General features: G+C 38.4%; 2 protein-coding genes across 2 annotated transcripts; both read right to left on the bottom strand.

Annotated features, from left to right (window-relative positions):
- Positions 1-418: 418 nt before the first annotated feature.
- Positions 419-1,223, bottom strand: LOC143560549 (uncharacterized). Its single transcript, XM_077048830.1, has 3 exons — positions 989-1,223; positions 741-872; positions 419-633 (listed from the first exon to the last, which is right to left on the bottom strand). The coding sequence occupies exons 1-3, from the start codon at positions 1,221-1,223 to the stop codon at positions 419-421; spliced, it is 582 nt and encodes a 193-aa protein (XP_076904945.1).
- A 1,152-nt stretch (positions 1,224-2,375) lies between these two features.
- On the bottom strand, positions 2,376-3,564 carry LOC143560550 (uncharacterized). Its single transcript, XM_077048831.1, has 3 exons — positions 3,276-3,564; positions 3,009-3,174; positions 2,376-2,631 (listed from the first exon to the last, which is right to left on the bottom strand). Exons 1-3 carry the CDS (start codon positions 3,562-3,564, stop codon positions 2,376-2,378), a joined length of 711 nt encoding a protein of 236 aa, XP_076904946.1.
- Positions 3,565-20,236: the final 16,672 nt, after the last annotated feature.

Consider the following 20,236-nt stretch of genomic DNA (forward strand, 5'->3'; position numbering starts at 1 on the left):
ATATATTCAACTTCCTTTCTTTACCTGCACACTCATATTCTAACATTTTTCACGGCCCATAATGCACGATGGGCAAGTTCCACAGGTAAATGACGTCCTTTCCCACAAACCAACCGATAGGGGGTGGTACCAATAGGTGTTTTAAAAGTGGTACGGTAAGCCCATAAAGCATCATTTAATTTTGTTAACCAATCTTTTCGATCGGGCCTTACCGTTTTTTTGTAAAATTTCTTTTATTTGTCTGTTGGATACCTCCACCTGACCACTCGTTTGAGGATGATAGGGTGTGGCTATTCGGTGGTTTACCCCATAGCATTTAAGTAATTTTCCAAAATTAAAGATTTTAAAATGGGAACACCAAATCTCGAAAAAAATAAAAATTTTGGACAAATTTACAAACAACGGCATGGTCGTTTGTTTAGGTGGCAATTGCTTCAGCCCATTTTGAAACATAATCAACCACCACCAAAATATAGTAATTCCCGAAGGAATTTCGGAACATGCCCACAAAATCAATCCCCCAAACATCGAAGATGTCGGCAATGAGGAATGGTTGCATGGGCATCTCGTTGCTCCTTGAAATGCTACCTAACCGTTGACATATCACACAGTTCTTAGCATATTCTGCTGCATCTTTAATAGTATAGGGCAATAAAAACCACAAGCTAAAATTTTATGACCCGTTTTCTGCCCGCTAAAATGTCCACCGCATGCGAGTGAGTATGCGTGTGACAACACACTTTGAATATCCTCATCTGGAATGCATCTCTGATAGACTTGATCTGCCCCAATCTTGAACAAGTCTTGGTCTTCCCACACGTATTGCTTCACCTTAGACATAAATTGATGTTTCTTCTTTTTGGGCCAGAAATCTGGAATGGTACATGCAACAAGAAACTTAATAATATCAGCATACCATGGTAAGGTATAAACAACAAACAGTTGCTCGTCTGGGAAGTTATAGCCCTCATGTTTTCTTCCTCTTAACCCGTCAATCTAGATAGGTGATCAGGAACCACATTCTCGCTTCCTTTCTTATCACGAATCTCCACATCAAACTCTTGGAGCAAAGAAATCCATCTGATCAAGTGCAGCTTTGCATCCTTCTTCTCCATCAAATACTTTACAGCGCAATGATTTGAGAACACAATAACCTTGCTCCCACAAATATAAGATTCAAACTTATCCAATGCATATACTACTGCAAGCAACTCCTTTCCCATAGTTGTGTAATTTATTTGAGAACCGGAAAGGGTTTTGCTCGCATAGTATATGGCAATGGGTTTCTTGTCCACCCGTTGACCCAAACAGCTTCGACCGCATAATCACTTGCATCACACATAATTTGAAATGGAAGTGGCCAATCAGGTTATAGAAAACTCGAAGATTCAACCAATTTGTTTTTAAGAACATTAAACGCATTTAAACAATCTTCATCGAAAACAAATGATACATCATCAAATAGCAAATTGCACAACGGTTTTGTGATGACAATAAAATTTTTTATGAGCCGTCGGTAAAATCCGGCCTTTCCCAAAAATGACCGGATTCCATTAACATTAGTAGATGGTGGAAAATTAGATAAAACATTAACCTTAGCTTGGTCGACCTCAACCCCCCTACTCGAGATGATATGCCCCAAAATCGTTCCCTCTTGAACCATGAAATGGCCCTTTTCCCAGCTTAAGACCAAATTTGTTCCGCACATCTTTTTAAAACCTTTGTTAATTCATTTAAACATGAATCAAACGATGAGCCAAAAATAGAAAAATCATCCATAAAAATTTCATGTGATTCCCCAAGTATATCTGACAAGATACTCATCATGCACCTTTGAAAGGTGGTCGAGGCATTACACAAGCCAAAAGGCATTCGCCTACCGTATGGACACGTGAAAGTGGTCTTATGTTTGTCATCGGGGTGAATAGCAATTTGATTGTACCTCGAATAGCCATCCAAAAAGCAATAAAATTTCTAACCTGATAATTTTTCGATGATTTGGTCAATGAATGGTAGAAGAAAATGGTCTTTGGGTGTCGCGGTATTTAACTTACGGTAATCAACACAAATTCGCACCTGGTTACTGGTCGGGTAGCAATTTCTTCACCTTTCTCATGACGGGTTATCTGAATACCCGTCTACTTTGGAAACGTTTGTGTTGGACTCACCCAAGTACTATCCGAAATCATACTTCTTTCTTCACAATTTCCCTCATGTTCGGATTTAACCATCTTTGTGCATCATGTGCAGGTTTCACCTCTGGATACGTGATAATCTTATGCATCACAATAGACAGACTAATTCCATTCAAGTTCGCAATCGTCCACCCAGTTACCGCTTTAAATTATTTCAACACTTCCATCAATGCCTTTTTTCTAATCTTCATCTAAGTTTGAGGTGATGATGGCGGGTAACATATCATTTTCTCCCAAAAACACATATTTGAGGTGTTTTGAGAGTTCCTTCAACTCAACTACCGGTGGACTCTCAAGTGAAGGTCTCAACTTATAGTCAATAATGTCTGGTAGTTTCTCCACCTGTTGAGACCATGGCGGTTTCCCGATACTTGCAACATAAATCTCATCTTCTCTTTCTTCCTTCTCCAACTGATGTGAATGCTTAACTGCTGACCTGCAACAAATAAGCATCCAACCATTTCAATACTTCTTTCTTCACAACTTCCCGCATGTTCGGATTTAACCGTCTTTGTGCATCATGTGTGGGTTTCACCTCAATTCGTGTTAATCTTATGCATCACAATAGACGGACTAATTCCATTCAAGTCCGCAATCTTCCTCCCAATCATCGCTGTATGTTCTTTCAACACTTCCATCAATGCCTTTTTCCTTATCTTCATCTAAGCTTGAGGCGATGATGGCGGGTAACGTATCATTTTCTCCCAAAAACACATATTTGAGGTGTTTTTGGAGTTCCTTCAAGTCAACTGCCGGTGGACTCTCAAGTGAAGGTCTCAACTTAGAGCTAACAATGTCTGGTAGTTTCTCAACCTGTTGAGACCATGGCGGTTTCCAATACTTGCAATATAAATCTCATCTTCTCTTTCTTCCTTATCCAATTGATGTGAATGCTCAACTGTTGACCTGCAACACATAACACACTCCTCTGTGGTATCTTCCTCATTTTCATGAGGATTCAACCCGTTAATGATTTCAACTGCGAAGCATTCATCATTCACCATAGGGTTAGAAACGTTTGAAAAACATACAACCGAATATTTTTATTCCCAAAAGCCATGCCGACTACTCTGGTTCTACAGTTTATTAAAGCATTTGCGATTTCCAAAAAGGGCCTACCGAGGTTCACATTCAGTTGCCGTTTTGGGTCAAATGTGACATAATCTAGACCCAGAAAGTCGATTGGGTAGAAAATATCCTCGATCATAACAATCACATCAGTAACAATTCCCCTAGGGAGCTTAAGTGTCAAATTAGCCAACACCACGGTAGTGTCAGCTTTTATAAGTGGACCCAAATCATATTGGTCATACAAGCTTCCCAGGAGAATGCTCACCCCCGCTCCAAGATCTAATAACTCCCTCGCCATTTTAAAATCAACCACTTGAATGGGTATTATTGGCATTCCTGGATCTTGTAGCTTGGGTGGGAGGATTCCCATCAAAACCGAGCTCACATTAGCCATTAAATCAACCTGTTTAGGCATTCTATGAGTTCATTTTTGAGTATACAAGTCCTTCAAATATTTTGCAGATGCAGGGACTTGTTTAATAGCATCAATGAGGGTTAAATTAATTTTTACTTGTTTAAATACCTCCCACATTTCCTCACTGTTCCCATTTCCCCCCAAGTCTTCCACCACTTCTTCAACGAAAGTTGATGATGGATTTACCCCGTTATCAAAAACCTTACCATTCGTAAGGGTACTTACTTGTTTAATATGGGTGCTCTTTCCATTTGAAAAGATGTTATTATGATGTCTAGGGTTCTTCAAGGTGTCACTCGGTAGTTTAGATGGATTTTTCTTTAGGCTTGCCATTTCTTCTGCCAGTTGAGTCATTTGTTTATCTCTTGCGAGATTTTACCTTCTCTTATAGCGCCAACCTCTAATTCAAAGCCTTATTTTGAGTCCCTTGATTTCTATTCTGAGTCTCTTGTTCTGCCTTAATTTGTTTCAATAACTCCACCACATTCTTAATCGACTCCTATTTGTTACCCGAAGATCCTTGCCCCTGCTGATAACTCTTTTGATAACCCTTATTGTAAACCCCAGAATCTCTTTGATTGTACCCACTCTGACCACTGGCCGAACTATTCCCATATTGTTTTTGGTTTGACTGATAACCTGTCTTCTCAGAACTACCCTCAAAGTTTGTGTTCTGCTGCATATTTGGGTTTCGATAACTGAAGTTTGGTTGATTCCTAAGGCCCAGATGATAAGCATTTGAACTCATATTATTGTATTTCCTTTCACCCTTCACATAATTGGCCTCCTCTTCCTTAGTTTCTCCGTCTTATGCAACCACACAACTCGCAACCTCGTGCCCTAACTCACCACAACCTTCACATATCGGATATGTGTTTCCCAATCTCCCTGATCCTTGCACACCTACATCCAACAACCTGTCCATCTTCTTTTCCAGCCTACCGATTTTGTCATCTGAACCATGACTTTCAACCGCCTTTACTACCGCTCTTTTGGCCATCCTGTTCGACTACGCTTGTCTCTTTGAATTATTTGCATGTCTCTCCAAATGCCCCCAATCCACATTTTCATCATTTGCAAGAAAGGATCCATTAGTGGTGGCTTGGAGATCACGAACATCATCATTTGAGAGACTGTCGTGGAATGCCTTTATCAATTCCCATAGGGCTATCCTATGATGTGGACAAGTCCTCAACAATCGTTTAAATATTTGAAAAGTTTCATAAAAGGTTTCCCCTGCGATTTGCTGAAAATTTTGAATAGTGTTTCGAGCCTCAGTGGTTCTCTGTGGCGTATAATATTCGTCTAAAAGCTGTTGCGCCAAATACCCCCAAGTATAGATACTAGCTGATGGAAGAGAAAAGAACCACTATTTCACTGCATCTTTCATACTGCTAAAAGCTGTTGCGCCAAATACCCCCAAGTATAGATACTAGCTGATGGAAGAGAAAAGAACCACTATTTCACTGCATCTTTCATACTGAATTGGAAAACTACCATCTTCACTTTTTCTAAGGTAAAACCTTAAGTTGAGATAAGCGCACATATCGAGTTAAAATCATTCAAGTGCGGATATGGTTCTTCAGTAGCCTCTCCATGAAACGCAGGTAACCTCGTCAAATTGCTATACCTCACCGAAAAGGTCCTTCCGTTTCTGACCGGAATAATGATCGGTAGAGGATTCATGGCCAATTGTGGAATTAAGTGACTTTGAACTCCTCTGACTGGCGGTGGGACATATGCTCTCGGTACTCCGTCATCAAACTCATAATACGGTGTCTGTTGTTCACGGCTATGCTGGCGTCTCGGTGATCGATCTCTCTGATGATTTTCTGGATTATTATGTCGAATTTCTTGGTCATTACGGATAACTTATTGCTGATACTGACCCCTATGTTCATCTCTAAATTCTTCCTTATCCTCAAAATCGAACCCCAAATCATCCCCTATATGCCAAATGTCCACCTGTACATGAGCTTGGTTAATCTAGGATCTTTCCCCCTCTAAAATCAGCTTTTCTTTGACAGGTTACTGGGGCGGATCTGATTGACAAGTTGTCATCCGTATTAAACTGCCTCATGTGGTTACGGTTAACTTCTCCTCGGTTAAACGGGTTTTGCTTTTTGTTTTGGTTAACATTTTGGTTTCGGTTAGGTGGTAGGTTGTTTTGCAGAGCGGTTTGTTCTTGGTTATTTGGTTGGTCTTGGTTATATGGTGAGTAACCACTCAGGTCTCTTATGTTTCGAGTACTCATTATTTCTGCTTTTGGTGTTGTGACTTCTTGTATTCGGTTTACTTTGGGTTTCTGGATTGCTCAGTTTCTTTTTGTTGTTTTCTCAATTTCTGGATCAAAATGTAGCGGCTCTTTCTCATGGAAATATCTCTTCTGCATCAACCTGTAAAGTTACCTGCACAGACAAAAACACTAACACCCCGCGTAAAATCAACGAAGAAATAATAAAAACAAAAACTAAACTAAGCTAAACTAGCACTTTGCGCGTTGAATCCCTGGCAATAGTGCCATTTTGATGTAGATGCCGTGCTCTAATAAAAAACAAGTGTTTATAATCTTAAATACCTATAACTACTATGGGTAAGTAAGGTCGTCTCCACATGGAATCAGTGGAAAGTGCAAGTGAAACTCATATTTTATTATGAAGTAATTAAAGTGGATACATAATGTCAAGCGGTTTCAATTAGTAGTTTGTAAAACAGTATTATGAAAATAACCAAACTCCAGTGTTCAGGTTTTGAAGCAAGTTAGAAAATTTATAAACTTCTTTGGACAATTACTTGTTAATATATCTAAACCAAAAGACTTAATGATTCGCTATGTTGAACGTGAGAACTTAATCCGAACAGTTGACACAGCTTAATGAAAATCTATTTGATTATCAGTTTTTAATACAAAATCAATAATATGGTTAATGATAAACGGGTCAATGACGAAAGAGGTTAATCCTAATTGTTGATGACCACAAATCAATTAACTGATAAAAGATTAAGCAATCAATTACTATAAAAACGTTTAAGCACAAAAACAAGCATAAGAGTTGATCAACCGAATGATTAACCAAATTCAAATCCAAAGTTAAATTTTAAAGTACAAAAAATCTAACAAACAACTAACCCTAAGCCATGAGATGGTTATGAAGCCTTTAGCCTTACATCTCGATCTTCATTCTCCTGATTATGATGTTCGAGAAGGATTGCATGGATGAATTGAGTGATTACAAGGTGTTATGGTGATGAAAGATAGCCTCTAAGATATCCTAAACTAATGAATGAATGAATTCTCTCAACCTTAGGGTTTATATCTTAAATATGGAAGAAGATTTCCAATAACCAAATTTCGTCAGACCTGCCTACGGCCAGGCTGTCGTAGCCTACGATTGAGCCATAGGCTACGGCTCAGACTGACTGCCTTGCGCCTTCATCAGGCCATAGGTTACGGCCTGGGAGGCGTAACATACGTCTGCCTTGCTCCAAAATCCCATTTTCTCGTTTATTTTGATTCTTGATCGCCTGGTTAAGCTCCCGATCACCTTTCTTCATATAATATCGATTCCCCCATCCTTAAATTAGCTCCATTAAGCTCCGCACACCTATAAACACAAAAACACTAAAAGTACTCGTGTTCAGTATATTTAACCAACTATAATACACGAAATTACTCACCATAAACATGTGTTTTTACCCACACATCAATTAACACTTAGAATATTTGGAAATTAGGTTTATAAATATTTGCACTTATAAAGTAAGTAAATTATATGGATAATTTAAACTTTGAGATAAAATATTCTATAATATTATTTAAGTTGGTTAAATAACAATATGCAAGGCTTATTGCATTTTGCATGTTACTTGAATCATATTATGTTACATTTTATAACATAACATAAGTAATAAAATAAAGATTGAGTTTGAAATGTTTGGGAGGGAACCTAAAAGAGGGTTCCCCTCACCCCCCCCCCCCCCCTCTCATTTCTTTATTACTTTATTTATTTTAAGAACATGCACAAGGGTTCGCTGGTTGAAAGGGTGGTGCATTGGTTGCATTCGTTGAAGCTTCTCTCACACACACAATTAAATAAAAATACTCTCTTCTCCTCCATGAATTTTGTCCAACATAGAAGAGAACAAGGAAGAGTTTTTTAGTGTAAATCCTAGCATTACAAAGGTGTTTGTTGGTGGATTGAGGGTATACAAGCTTGAGGATCTTCTATCTTGAAAACTAGCTATTCATATCTTCATCCTCTTCATCTTTCTTAGCATCTTTAAGGTAGTATGATAAAACACCCTATGGTTGTTTTGATAGCATGTGTATTTCGTATATGGATCCGGGTTTTAGGTTTTGCATGTAAAATTGATTTATATATTCACCTAAATAAAAAGATTTAAAACATTTTATCCGTTGTGTTTTTCATATAAATGAGGTTATATGACTTTGATAATCTTGTAAAAACCCAACAATGGCATCAAGCCGCTTATACGAATACATGGTTTAATAGATCTAATATTTTGTTTTTTGGGATTTATGGTGTAGTTCACCATATGCTCGAAAGTTTTAGGGCTTTTGGTTACCCCTTGGTTTTTTAAGGTTATACTTTAAATGAATGTGGTAATCTTGAAAAATTAAGTAATTTGGATGATTGGTTATTTTGTTTGGACAAAACCCAAAGTTTTCGGTTTGCTTAACCTTGGCCGAAAGATTTAAGGGTTAAAAAGGGAAACCATTTTGGATTTTCATTCCTTGCATATTTGGATGTGTATTTGCATGTTCATAACCTAGCCATAACCTTGTGTTTGGATGTGTATTTGTGTTGTGATTTATTCAGTTATTCAATATGGTTGTAATATTTATTTATTTGGGTTTGTAATCTATTTATTTATTTATTTCATATTGGTTTGTAGTAATGAGTAGATTAGTTGTATTTATTTTACTGGAGAAAAATGTATTAGGATATATTTTTTGTAAAAGAAGATGCACAAGAAATTGGGGTTTTGGTTTTAGGTCTTAGTGAACCTCATATGTAGTCCAAGATAGGATTTTAGCCCAATAACCAAGACCCAAGAATGGAGGTCCAAGAAAGCTAGGAGCTGAAGTTGGAGCCCAAAAGGAAATCTAAATAAAGTGAAAGAGTCAAAACACAAGGTGGACACTTGAGGCATTTGGATGCGGGGTCAAGTGGGAGTTCACCGACACGAGCCTTGTGTCATTTTTGTTCCTTAGAAGAGACCTTTTGGCACACGTGTTTCAGTCAAACTAGTGTTGTCAAGATTAGTTGGCTATGGTTATGAAGTTGTGGTTGTTTTATTTATGCATGTTTGGTTATTTTGTTTTGCATATGGATTGTTAACAACTTAAAATCAACAACTTGTATAAAATTGGTTCCTTAGAAATCATTAGGTAATAAAATTGGTTTTATTAAAGGTTAATGATTTCACAACAAAATGGGTTTTATTAAAAGGAACTTTGAAAATTAGTTTTCAACTAAGTACCACACATTTAAATGCATGCAAATGCAAGGTACACATTTTGTTTTCCAATCTAGAATTTAGAAAAAGAAAATCCCTTTTAAAACAAGTCTAACACCATCCTTTTATACAACACTCGAATCACTTGGGAACTTAATGTGGGATAAAGGTCACCTAACCACATTGGAGAAAACTTGTGAGTTTGAGGTGGGTTGGCCATATATGTGGGATAAAGGTCACCTAACCATTTGTATGTGCATATTCACATGTGTGTAAGTAAGACGGCTTGATTGGAAACCATGTGAATAGGGTCACCGAAGCATGGCGTACAATGGTGTTGATGGGATTAAATATGATAAATAAACATAAAGATGTTTAACCAATCCCATAAATCTAGAAGTTAGAAAGGGTTACAATCGTCAAACGTTGACTACCTTGTTAATTTAGATAGTAGGATAAAGGTTACCTAACTACTATTTGAACGTAACGTTGGGTTCTAGATTATAATCATTAATTGTCTTGGAGACATAAAAGGGTATTAACGATTAAAATTGATTAATGATATCGAAAATACTAAAAAAAAGCTTTGTTAAATTATGCAAATGGCTGCAATCAATAATCCACCTAACGCAATTATCCCACCCGTGCATAACCTATCACTAAGAGCTATACTTGAAAAGGATCGTCTAAACTACAACAATTTCATGGATTGGTATCGAAGCTAGAGAATTTTTCTCAAGAAAGAAAAGAAATCCTACATATTGGACGATCCTATTACCGATGAACCTAACATTGACGATCCTGACGCCTATAACGACTGGTTGAAATACACCGAGGATTCAATGCAAGTTTCTTGCCTCATGTTGGGAACTATTCCGAGATTCAAAAGGACTTTGAAAATCATGGGGCATACGACATGATTACCCAACTAAAGGAAATGTTCTTTACACAAGCTAGGGTGGAATGGTTCGAAACGGTTTGAGTGCTTCATGCATGTCGTATAGAAGAAACCCAATCGGTGTCATATTATGTGCTTAAGATGAAAAGCCACATTGATCGACTTGAAAGGCTAAATTGTCCCATCTCAAAAGATTTAGCCACATATTTGATCCTCAATGCCCTAACAAAGAGATTTGAAACTTTTTTTCATGAACTATAACATGAATGGATGGGACAAAAGCATTGGTGAGCTTCACGCAATGCTCAAAACGGATGAAGCAGGAATAGGAAAAATGTTTTACCGGTTCTCACGATCAATGAAGGTGGCAATAATAAGAGGCGTCACCTGGAATCTAAGGCAAAGGTTACCAAAGGTAAAGGACATGTCAAGGGTAAGTTCAAAGGGAAGGCTAAAGTGGAACCACCCAAACAAAAGGAGAAGAAGGTAAAGGTTAGCTTGGAGGACCCATGCTTTGGTTGTGGTCAGATAGGACATTGGAAGAGGAATTGTCAAACCTATCTCAAGGAGTTGAAAGACAAGAGAGATGCGGGGCAAACCTCGGGTACAACTTTCATGATCCATATTGATCTTAATATTATTTCTTCTAACACATGGGTATTTGATACCGGATGTGGAACTCATATTTGCAATTTGTTGCAGGAGTTCAAAAGAAATAAGCATTTAAAAGAAAGGAGATACAAGTCTCTTCAAGGGCAACGGAGCAAAAGTTGATGTCGAAGCCCAAGGAGACTACATTGTGGAGCTTCCAAGTGGTTTAGAATTTGTTTTGGAAAACATTTTGTATTCTCCTAGTTTGACTAGGAATATTATCTTTGTTTCTATCTTAAGACAATGTGGTTATGATCTGAAATTTGTAGACAATGGTATTTGTGTTTTCATGAATGATGTCTTTTACTTTAAAGCAATTCCGTCTAATGGCATTTCTGAATTAGTTCATGATAACACATCCTTTGATAACACGTTGTACCAATCAAGCACCACGAAACACAAAATGGATTTGAGTAGGACTTAACTTTGACATTGTCTCCTTGGTCACGTAAACAAAGATCGCATACATACACTTCAAAAGAATGGTCTTTTTGGAAACAAATGAAGATGATTCATTTGATAAGTGTGAATCTTGTTTACAAGGAAAGATGGCCAAGGAACCCTTTAGTGGAACTAACGAACAGGCAAAATACTTATTAGGTATCATACATTCGGATGTATATGGTCCTTTTAAGACAATGACAAGGAATGTTTAAATATACTTCATTACCTTTATCGAAGATTATAGTCGTTATAGGTATGTGTACTTGTTAAGACACAAGGATGACACTTTAAAATGTTCAAAGTCTTCCAAAATGAAGTAGAGAATCAACTCAATAAAACCATCAAATTTCTTTGTTCGAATAGAGGAGGTGAATACCTTAGTGATGCTTTTCAAGATCATCTTAGGAGTTGCGGAATCATCTCACAACTCACTCCATCCGGGACACCACAATATAATGGTGTGTCCTAAAAGAGGAATTGAACTCTATTTGATATGATTCGATCTATGATGGCTAGAAGCACATAGCCTCTATCGTTTTGGGGTTTCGCATTGCTCTCCGCATCCCGTATTCTAAATATGGCCCCAACCAATAAAGTGGACAAGACACCTTTTGAAATATGGCATGGAAGGTTCCATCATTATCATATTTAAAGGTATGGGGTTGTGAATCTTATGTTAAGCACAACACCCAAAACAAACTAGAAAGTCAATCCACTAAGTGTATCTTTGTATGATATCCCAAACACTCTATGGGATATTACTTCTACAACCCAACTGAACAAAAGGTGTTTATTGCTCGAAAGGCCGAGTTCTTGAAAACTAAGTTCCTTATGGAAGGAACTAGTAGAACGGTGGAACTCAAGGAGGATCGAGAACCACAAGCCGGTACACGTTTGGTTGATACTAGCAATCAACAGGTGGTTGTTGAGAATGATCAAATGGTTGATCAAGACACACAAAATGTTCAAAATTCTGGTAGAATTAATAATCCCCCCGAAAGATATTGATATTTCATAATAGATGCTATGTGGTAGATTCGGATGAACCCACTACATACCATGATGCAATGTCACAATGCGATTGTGACAAATGGCTTGAAGCCATGAACGTTGAGATGCAATCCATGCATGACAACCAAGTATGAGATTTGGTTGCACCACCACTTAACTCCAAACCGGTTGGAAGTAAGTGGGTTTTCAAGAAGGAAACCGATATGCATGGAAACTTGGATACTTATAAAGCAATACTTGTAGCAAAAGGTTTTACTCAAACTCAAGGGGTTGATTATTATGAGACCTTCTCGCCCGTGGAAATGCTAAAGTCAATTAGGATATTATTTTCCATAGCCGCATATTATGACTATGAGATTTGGCAAAGGGATGTCAAAACCGCTTTCCTAAATGGAGATCTTGAAGAAGATATTTATATGGTACAACCCAAGGGTTTTTTGATCCACAATATCCTAATAAAGTATGCAAGTTAAAGAAATCAATCTATGGATTGAAAGAAGCATCTAGAAGTTGGAATCATCGTTTTGATGAAGATGTTAAAAAATTTGGATTCATCAAGAACGCTGATGAGGCTTGTGTGTATAAGAAATCTAGTGGGAGCATCATTAATTTCTTAGTATTGTATGTAGATGACATGCTACAATTTGGAAATGGCATTCCAACCATAGAAGGTGTAAAAGCCTTGCTTGGAAGATGTTTTTCCATCAAAGATCTTGGTGACGCCGCCTATATTTTGGGAATAAAGATCTATATGGATAGATCAAGGCGGTTGATAGGTTTATACCAAAGTGCATACATTGACAAAATCTTGAAAAGGTTCAAGATGGAGAACTCTAAGAAAGGTTTGGTACTTATTCAAAGAGGAACGATATTGAGTGTGTCTCAATGTCCAAGCTCAAAGAATGAGCAAGAGAAAATAAAAGGAATCCCATACACATCGGCTATATGATCCATCATGTATGCAAGGATATGCACTAGACCGGACGTGTCATGCGCTTTGATCATGACAAGTAGATACCAAAAAAATCCTTGAAGTAGCCATTGGATGGTGGTTAAGAGTATATTGAAATACTTTAGATGGACTAAGGATATAGTTTCAATATATGGTTCTAGTGAGAAGGAACTCGTTGTAAAAGGTTACATGGATGCGAGTTTCCAAACCGATCGAAATGATCCTCGATCACAATCGGGATATGTTTTTGTTATGAATGGTGGGGCAGTCTCTTGGAAGAGCCCAAAATAAGATGTGGTAGCATTGTCCACCATAGAATCGGAATACATCGCGGCCTCATTGGAAGCTCAAGAAGTTGTGTGGATAAAGAAGTTCATTGTTGATCTAGGGTGGTCTGTACCATTTAGGATCCTCTAGATCTTTTGTGATAACGAGGGTGCGACTGCTCAAATCAAGGAACCCCGTGCACATCAAAATACAAGGCACATTGAGCGGAGATTCAACTACATAAGGGATGAAGTTGAAAATGGAAAGATATGTATTCGCAAAGTTCACACCGATCAAAACACTGCAGATCCACTCACGAATCTCCTTGAAAGGCTGAAACATGAAACTCATACTTGCACCTTAGGACTTCGATATTCTAGTGATTGGATTTGATCAATTTTGTATTTGGATATCGGAACAATTTTTATTATGACTCATTCGTATGATTATGGTTTATGATTATGACATTTTGAGTTATGTTCCAATTTTGCATGTTTATATCCATGAATAAGTTAATTAATTAAATGTCCGTAGTCGGCCATATTTGTGGGAACAAATATGAAGGTAAGACTATTATGAACTTGGATTGGTGGATATTCATAAGGTATGAATTTAGAGCAAGGAGTTGCAACCAAGGTTCATAGATATTTGTGAGATACAAGTATCAGACAGTCCCACTCTCAAATGTTACTACATGGAATCTTTGTGATTGATCACAAGTAAATTTGAGTAAAGGTGAATATCATAGTATCCTCCGACCTAAGATACATATTAGGTACGTATGGCTAAGTTCAGGTGTAGTACAAGATGATTGTGAGAGACGTATGCAGTCAAGAGGGGATTTGTCCCTTTTATTCTTTGAGAGTAAGCCGTCTAAGGCCTGCTAAGTTAAATTAACAGAGAATGATCACTTTGTGTCTCTGGATTTGACATGACATTTGAGAGAAAAGGATAAATGATTGATTCACCTAAATCATTTCAAGTAAGGGACTTGAAGGGGTTAGTTATTGAATGGCATTTCGTCATACGTATTAGGGGTAGTAAACCGTTGTTATGCGGTATTTGCTACTTGCATCAATCTTCTATGTATCTTGTGCAAGTGGGAGAATATTGGAATCGGTCTGCCCAAGAAACATATTATAATTGATGTGGCTAGTACGTTATGATCCAAGTCGGGTCATACCCAATAACAAGCTAGACAAACACCACGATATTTATTTTATTATATGATCTAACAAATACATATTAACACTTAGAATATTTGGAAATTGAGTTTCTAAATATTTGCACTTGTGAAGTAAATAAATTATATGGATAATTTATACTTTGAGAGAAGAAATTCTATAATGTTATTTAAGTTGGTTAAATAATAATATGAAAGGCTTATTGTTTATTGCATTTTGCATGTTACTTGAATCATATTATGTTACATTTTATAACATAACATAAGTAATAAAATAAAGATTGAGTTTGAAATGTTTGAAGGGAACCCAAAAGAGGGTCGCCCCCATTTCCCCCTCCTTCTCATCTCTTTATTACTTTATTTATTTCAAGAACATGCACAAGGGTTCGTTGGTTGAAAGGGTGGTGAATTGGTTGCATTCCTTGAAGCTTCTCTCACACACACAAGTAAACAAAAATACTCTCTTCTCCTCTCCAAGAATTTTGGCCAACATAGAGGAGAACAAGGAAGAGTTTTTGAGTGTAAATCCTAGCATTACAAGGGTGTTTGTTGGTGGCTTGAGGGTATACAAGCTTGAGGATCTTCTATCTTGAAGACTAGCTATTCAAATGATCACCCTCTTCATCTTTCTTAGAATCTTGAAGGTAGTATGCTAAAATCCATATGGTTGTTTTAATAGCAAGTTTATTTCGTATATGGATCCGGGTTTTGGGTTTTGCATGTAAAATCGGTTTTTATATTCACCTAAATAGCAATATTTAAAACATTATATCCGCTGCATTTTTCATATAAATGAGGTTATATGACTTTGGTAATCTTGTTAAAACCCCAACAACACTATATAAACAAATATAACAAGTGTGCAACAACACCAACCAACGAAAAAACGTAGTCATGGACTGTGCTATGATGCACCCCAAAAAGGGAAGAAATCCTTCTCAGTCCCATTCGTACCATGTCTACTTGTTTGCTTTGGATCATGTCTTTGGAGGCTAATTTCAGTGAATCGGTTAATATGACATAGTGTAGGACCGATTCGGGACTCGGTTTCCCAACGATTCACGGGGCAACGTGTTAGAGTGCGGAATCCTCTAACACGGCGATTCGGTGGTGATCAACGGACACGTAGGTACGATTCCTAAAGGTGTTTGACGCCTAGGATTGGAGGAAACGACCAAGAACACGAAGAACGATCGAGAGCGTTTCTGGAGGCTGCTGGTTCTGTGTTTTGCGTGAGTGTGTGTTCTGTTCCGGAAGCTCTGTGAAATTTCCTAAGTAACGTTTATATATCGAAAACTGGTTCGATCGAATGAGATACCCATTCGATCGAATTAGATCTGGTTCGATCGAATCAGTGACTGATTCGATCGAATCAGCTTCGTTTGACATTTTCAGTACGTTAACTTGGTTTCACGATCGTTGGTTTCATGTTGAACCAACCTGATAGAACTGGGGACATACATGTGACATTTCATGTCCTAACAAACTCCCCCTTGGAGCCAGTTCTATTTGCTTGTAACCAATCGAGTTCTCTTGCTCGACCGTAACTCCCCCTTGGAGTTATCTCACTCTCTCTTTTCTCAAAACTAGTGGTGCATACGTTGCATCCACAAACTCCTTTCTTCATAGAGTTCTCTCTTTACCAAATGGTACAGTCAGTCAGACTTACCATAGGTTCCGCATATCCTGAGAGGCTGTCAATTGGAAATTTTGGATTAACATTTAAGCACAATTGTATTAGATTTGCAAAATTGACATTAAAGCATAATCTGTCACAATATTCCAAATCATATTTCATTCAATTCAAAACAATTACAACCAGAAGATTTAACTTTGAATTACAACAAGAAACAAGATAAACGATAGACATGACAATTAATCTTCAGTTTCTTGGGCATACTTCTTCTGTTGTTCTTTCCAATTTGATCCTGCATGTATGTCATAGGCAAAGCAAATCCTAATGACATTTCTGTACGTTAACGCTTGCTTTATGTCTTCAGGAGCGTAAAGAATCTCTGTCTTGTACAACGTATAGACATCCTCCCTTGACAAATTTGTGAGCCACATTGGATCGAAAATACGAATTGTGCTCCAATTTCCATTGTCATTGAGCACAATAACTGCCTCATGCAGTTTTCCATCATAGTACCAATGCCTGAATGATTTGTAGAAGTCCTGCTTCATCTTTCTAAGAGGAATCTTCTTCATTGTGAGTGGTGGCATGTACTTCAAAATAACTTTTGGCCTGTTGGTGATCGGATCGATCTCCTTTTTGCTTAGATATCTCTTCGGCCTTTGTGGTGTGATCATCTTCCATTTTGTGTTGTACTCTTTTCGCAACACATTCTGATAATACGTGGCAAATGGAGATGAGTTGGCGTATAGCAGATCAAGATAATTCAGACGGTTCAGATCATGAGTAGGAAGGGTCTTCAAATCAGTAATACGTTGAAAGTATTCAACCCCCCTTTCTCTCTTGACAGCTACGCAGTTAAGATCCTTCAGACATGCCCAAGCGATAATTTCTCCTGAAGTTCTGCGACCCTTCATTTTATATGACGTTGTATGAGGAATGGTCGGCTTCGCTTGTTGTCTGGATCTTATCTTCTCAAGAATAGCATTGAATGCTTTCTTGCATTCCTCGGTTTTCTCTAAAAATTCGGCTTGATCCGCTTCAGAAGGCTGTTCCATATTGTTTGACCTTTCTTCAGCCTTTTTCTGCATTTCCTCCTCTGTTACGTTTTGTAAGAAACTTGCAAAGTTAGGAAGATCGTCATTTTGAGACGTATAGTATTCAGGATACTCTTCCTTTGACAAGTCTTCCATTTCAACGTCATCAAATTGAGAGGGATCGTCGTGTGAGGGATCAGTGGCCGTAGATGATGATGATTCAGGTGTAGCAGCAGAAGAAGACGTTTGTTCTGTTGGAGGCAAAGTCAGATACTTGCCTGTTTCTACGTTGGATAACTCAAACATTTGTTCCAATTCTTCTTCTGTGAAATTATGAGAAATTTCACCTTCTTCCAAGTCTCCACTTGCGAAGTTTCGCTGCTCATTTGGATTGTCCAGTAGAAACGTGAAAAATTCTGCTGCTGTTTTTGATTGCAGCGGTTGGACATTAAACGAATTATCATCACCTGTTTGATTAAACAAACACAATGTAACAACAATTTTAAGTAAACATATGTAATATCATAAACATGAAATACAATAACATTACATATGAAACTGAGTTTATACAAAAATCATCATTTAACAAGATTTAACATTTAAATCCTCACTACATTCACTCAACTCACTCTTTAGTACCTTCACCACCATCATCTGAGGAGTCAAGTTCGTCTGTGTCCACATCAACATTTGTTGGACCTTCCAAACGTAGAACATCTCCTTTCAGTTCTGTTACTTTCGCCTCAAGGCTTAGATTCGACTCTCGTAGTTCCTTGATAGAAGAGCCCTGTTCGGCGACAGTCGCATTCAGCTGAGTGTTTTCAATTCTGAGCATGTCGTTTTCGGCTTGAAGTTTGGCAATCTGCTCATCTTTCAGTCGATTTTGCTCTTCTTGCCGTCTATTCAGCTCTTCTTGCTCAGTCTTGAACATGAACATCTTCATCATTGCCTTGTGAAGATCAGCTAGTTCTGTTGCAACATGAGGAGGTAAAGATATTTCTGGTTGAGATTGAGTAGTCGGTTGTGATGCTGATTGTGGTACTGGTTGCTGTGGTGGTGGCGGTGCTTGTTGAACGGGAGGAGCAGCAGACGAAGTCCCAACTGATTGTAACGGTGGAGGACGTGGGAGATCAGAAAATAGACTACGATACTTCCTTGTAACCTTCTTCTTTTGCCTCTTCGCAGGCCTTTCTTCGCCCGCAATTATATCGGCCAGTTGCTCCTCGGCCCTAACCTCACCAGCAAAGTGCACATCCGATGCACTTGCTTCATCACCAGCATCCAGATCCTCAACGCTTAAGAATGATCAGCCTCTTTTTCGGCATCTGTTCTGGTGTCTGCCGGTACCGCCTCCTCCTCAGTGTCAGACTCGTCGCTGGTTTTCTGATAAGGTAAGTTCTCGACGTCTGAATCACTGGTGGCTTTCCTCCACTTCCTCTTCGGAGGAGCCTTGTAAGACGGATTTGCCACGTGCCCAAAACACCTTTTGTGTGGTGGCCTTGTGGGGCGGTCCTTGTATGATTTTAATCGGTTGAGGGTTTCGTTCTTCATGTGGTCCAGTTTCACCACATCACCCTCATTTTCTTTCAGTAAACCCGGAGCTTGACTATCGACGATCATTTGCACAAATCGCGGGTACTGTAGAAACTTCTCAGATTAACTCCCTCAACTAGCCTGTTATGCACAAGCTTATTCATGTTCCTGACATTAATGTGTCCCATCCGTTTATGCCATATGACAGTATCACGTTCGGATGCCTTGGACACAAAACATGTCGCCGTTGGAGACGATGACCCTGCCTTAGCCATATCCAGAATGTAGAGATCACTCTGGCGTGCGGCTGACATTAAAACCTTGTCTTCAGGAATGGTGAATTCCTTAGCCAAGATGTGGCAGTCTCGGTCATCAAACATAACTTTGAAACCCTTGTCGCAGATTTGACTTATCGACAACAGGTTGTTCTCCAACTCCTTGATGAAATTAACCTTATCAAACGAAATTCGCCCATTTGAAACAATTCCTTGGGCCGTGATGTAACCACCTTGAGTTCCTGCAAAGGAAACTGCACCTCCTTTTATCTGTCTGACACTGGATAGGAGATTCATGTTTCCAGTCATGTGCCTGGAAGCTCCTGAGTCGATGATCCACATGTTGAATCTTGGATCATAAAGAGCAACCTGCACACAAAAAGCAAAAGGTTTAAACATCATTGGAAACCCAAGCCTTTATGGTCTTGGGTTTTCCATTATCGTCACGAATTAACAGTTCAATCCATTTACCCTCATTAACACTGTTTTCTGGTTTGACATTGTTATCAACAGTGTTGTTTTTCTTTTGATTCCAACTGTCAGTCTTCTTCTTAGCATGTTTGACATAGCTGGTTAAAGACTGACTTTCACTTGTTGAAGTGGAAACACTTGGGTTTGAGGGATCAACAACTTTTGTTTTAACATTTTGATGTTGTTGTTGCTTCGGTGATCTGTGTGGTGAGGTTGACTGAGGTTTCCTAGGAGAAACCGACCTCGGTGTGTGAGACCGTGTTTGACTTTGAATGTCAACGGTCGGTCGCCTCATAGGAGTTGACTTGACATATCTAGGATCCGGAGTTGATATGTATTGCTTAGGATCCGTGTACTTGTAGCAGAATCTTGCTACATGGCCAACCTCTCCACATGAGAAACAGTAGTTTCTCTCCCTTTGACGTGGTGGAGAGTAACGACTTTGTTGTTGTTTGTTACCATAGTACCCCTTGGATTTGACATTTTGGGGTGAAGTTTGTCTTGGAGGGGGTTTTGGAAAATTATGTTTTTCATTAAAGTTACCCTCCTTGACAAACTGGGTACCATGTTCCACATGCACTTTCTCAGATTTATGATTAAACTTGTTCTTCTGAGAATTACTTGTTGTTGCCTTTGATTTAGATGTGGATGGGCCTGACTTAGTTGTGGAACCTAAGTCTGTGGCAACAACATTTGGTTTTGGCTTGGTCTCAGGAGCC

The sequence above is a fragment of the Bidens hawaiensis genome, unplaced genomic scaffold (assembly GCF_021521415.1).
Source record: "Bidens hawaiensis isolate Kalapana, Puna unplaced genomic scaffold, B.hawaiensis_p1.1 tig00020379_1, whole genome shotgun sequence".
NCBI lineage: Eukaryota > Viridiplantae > Streptophyta > Magnoliopsida > Asterales > Asteraceae > Bidens > Bidens hawaiensis.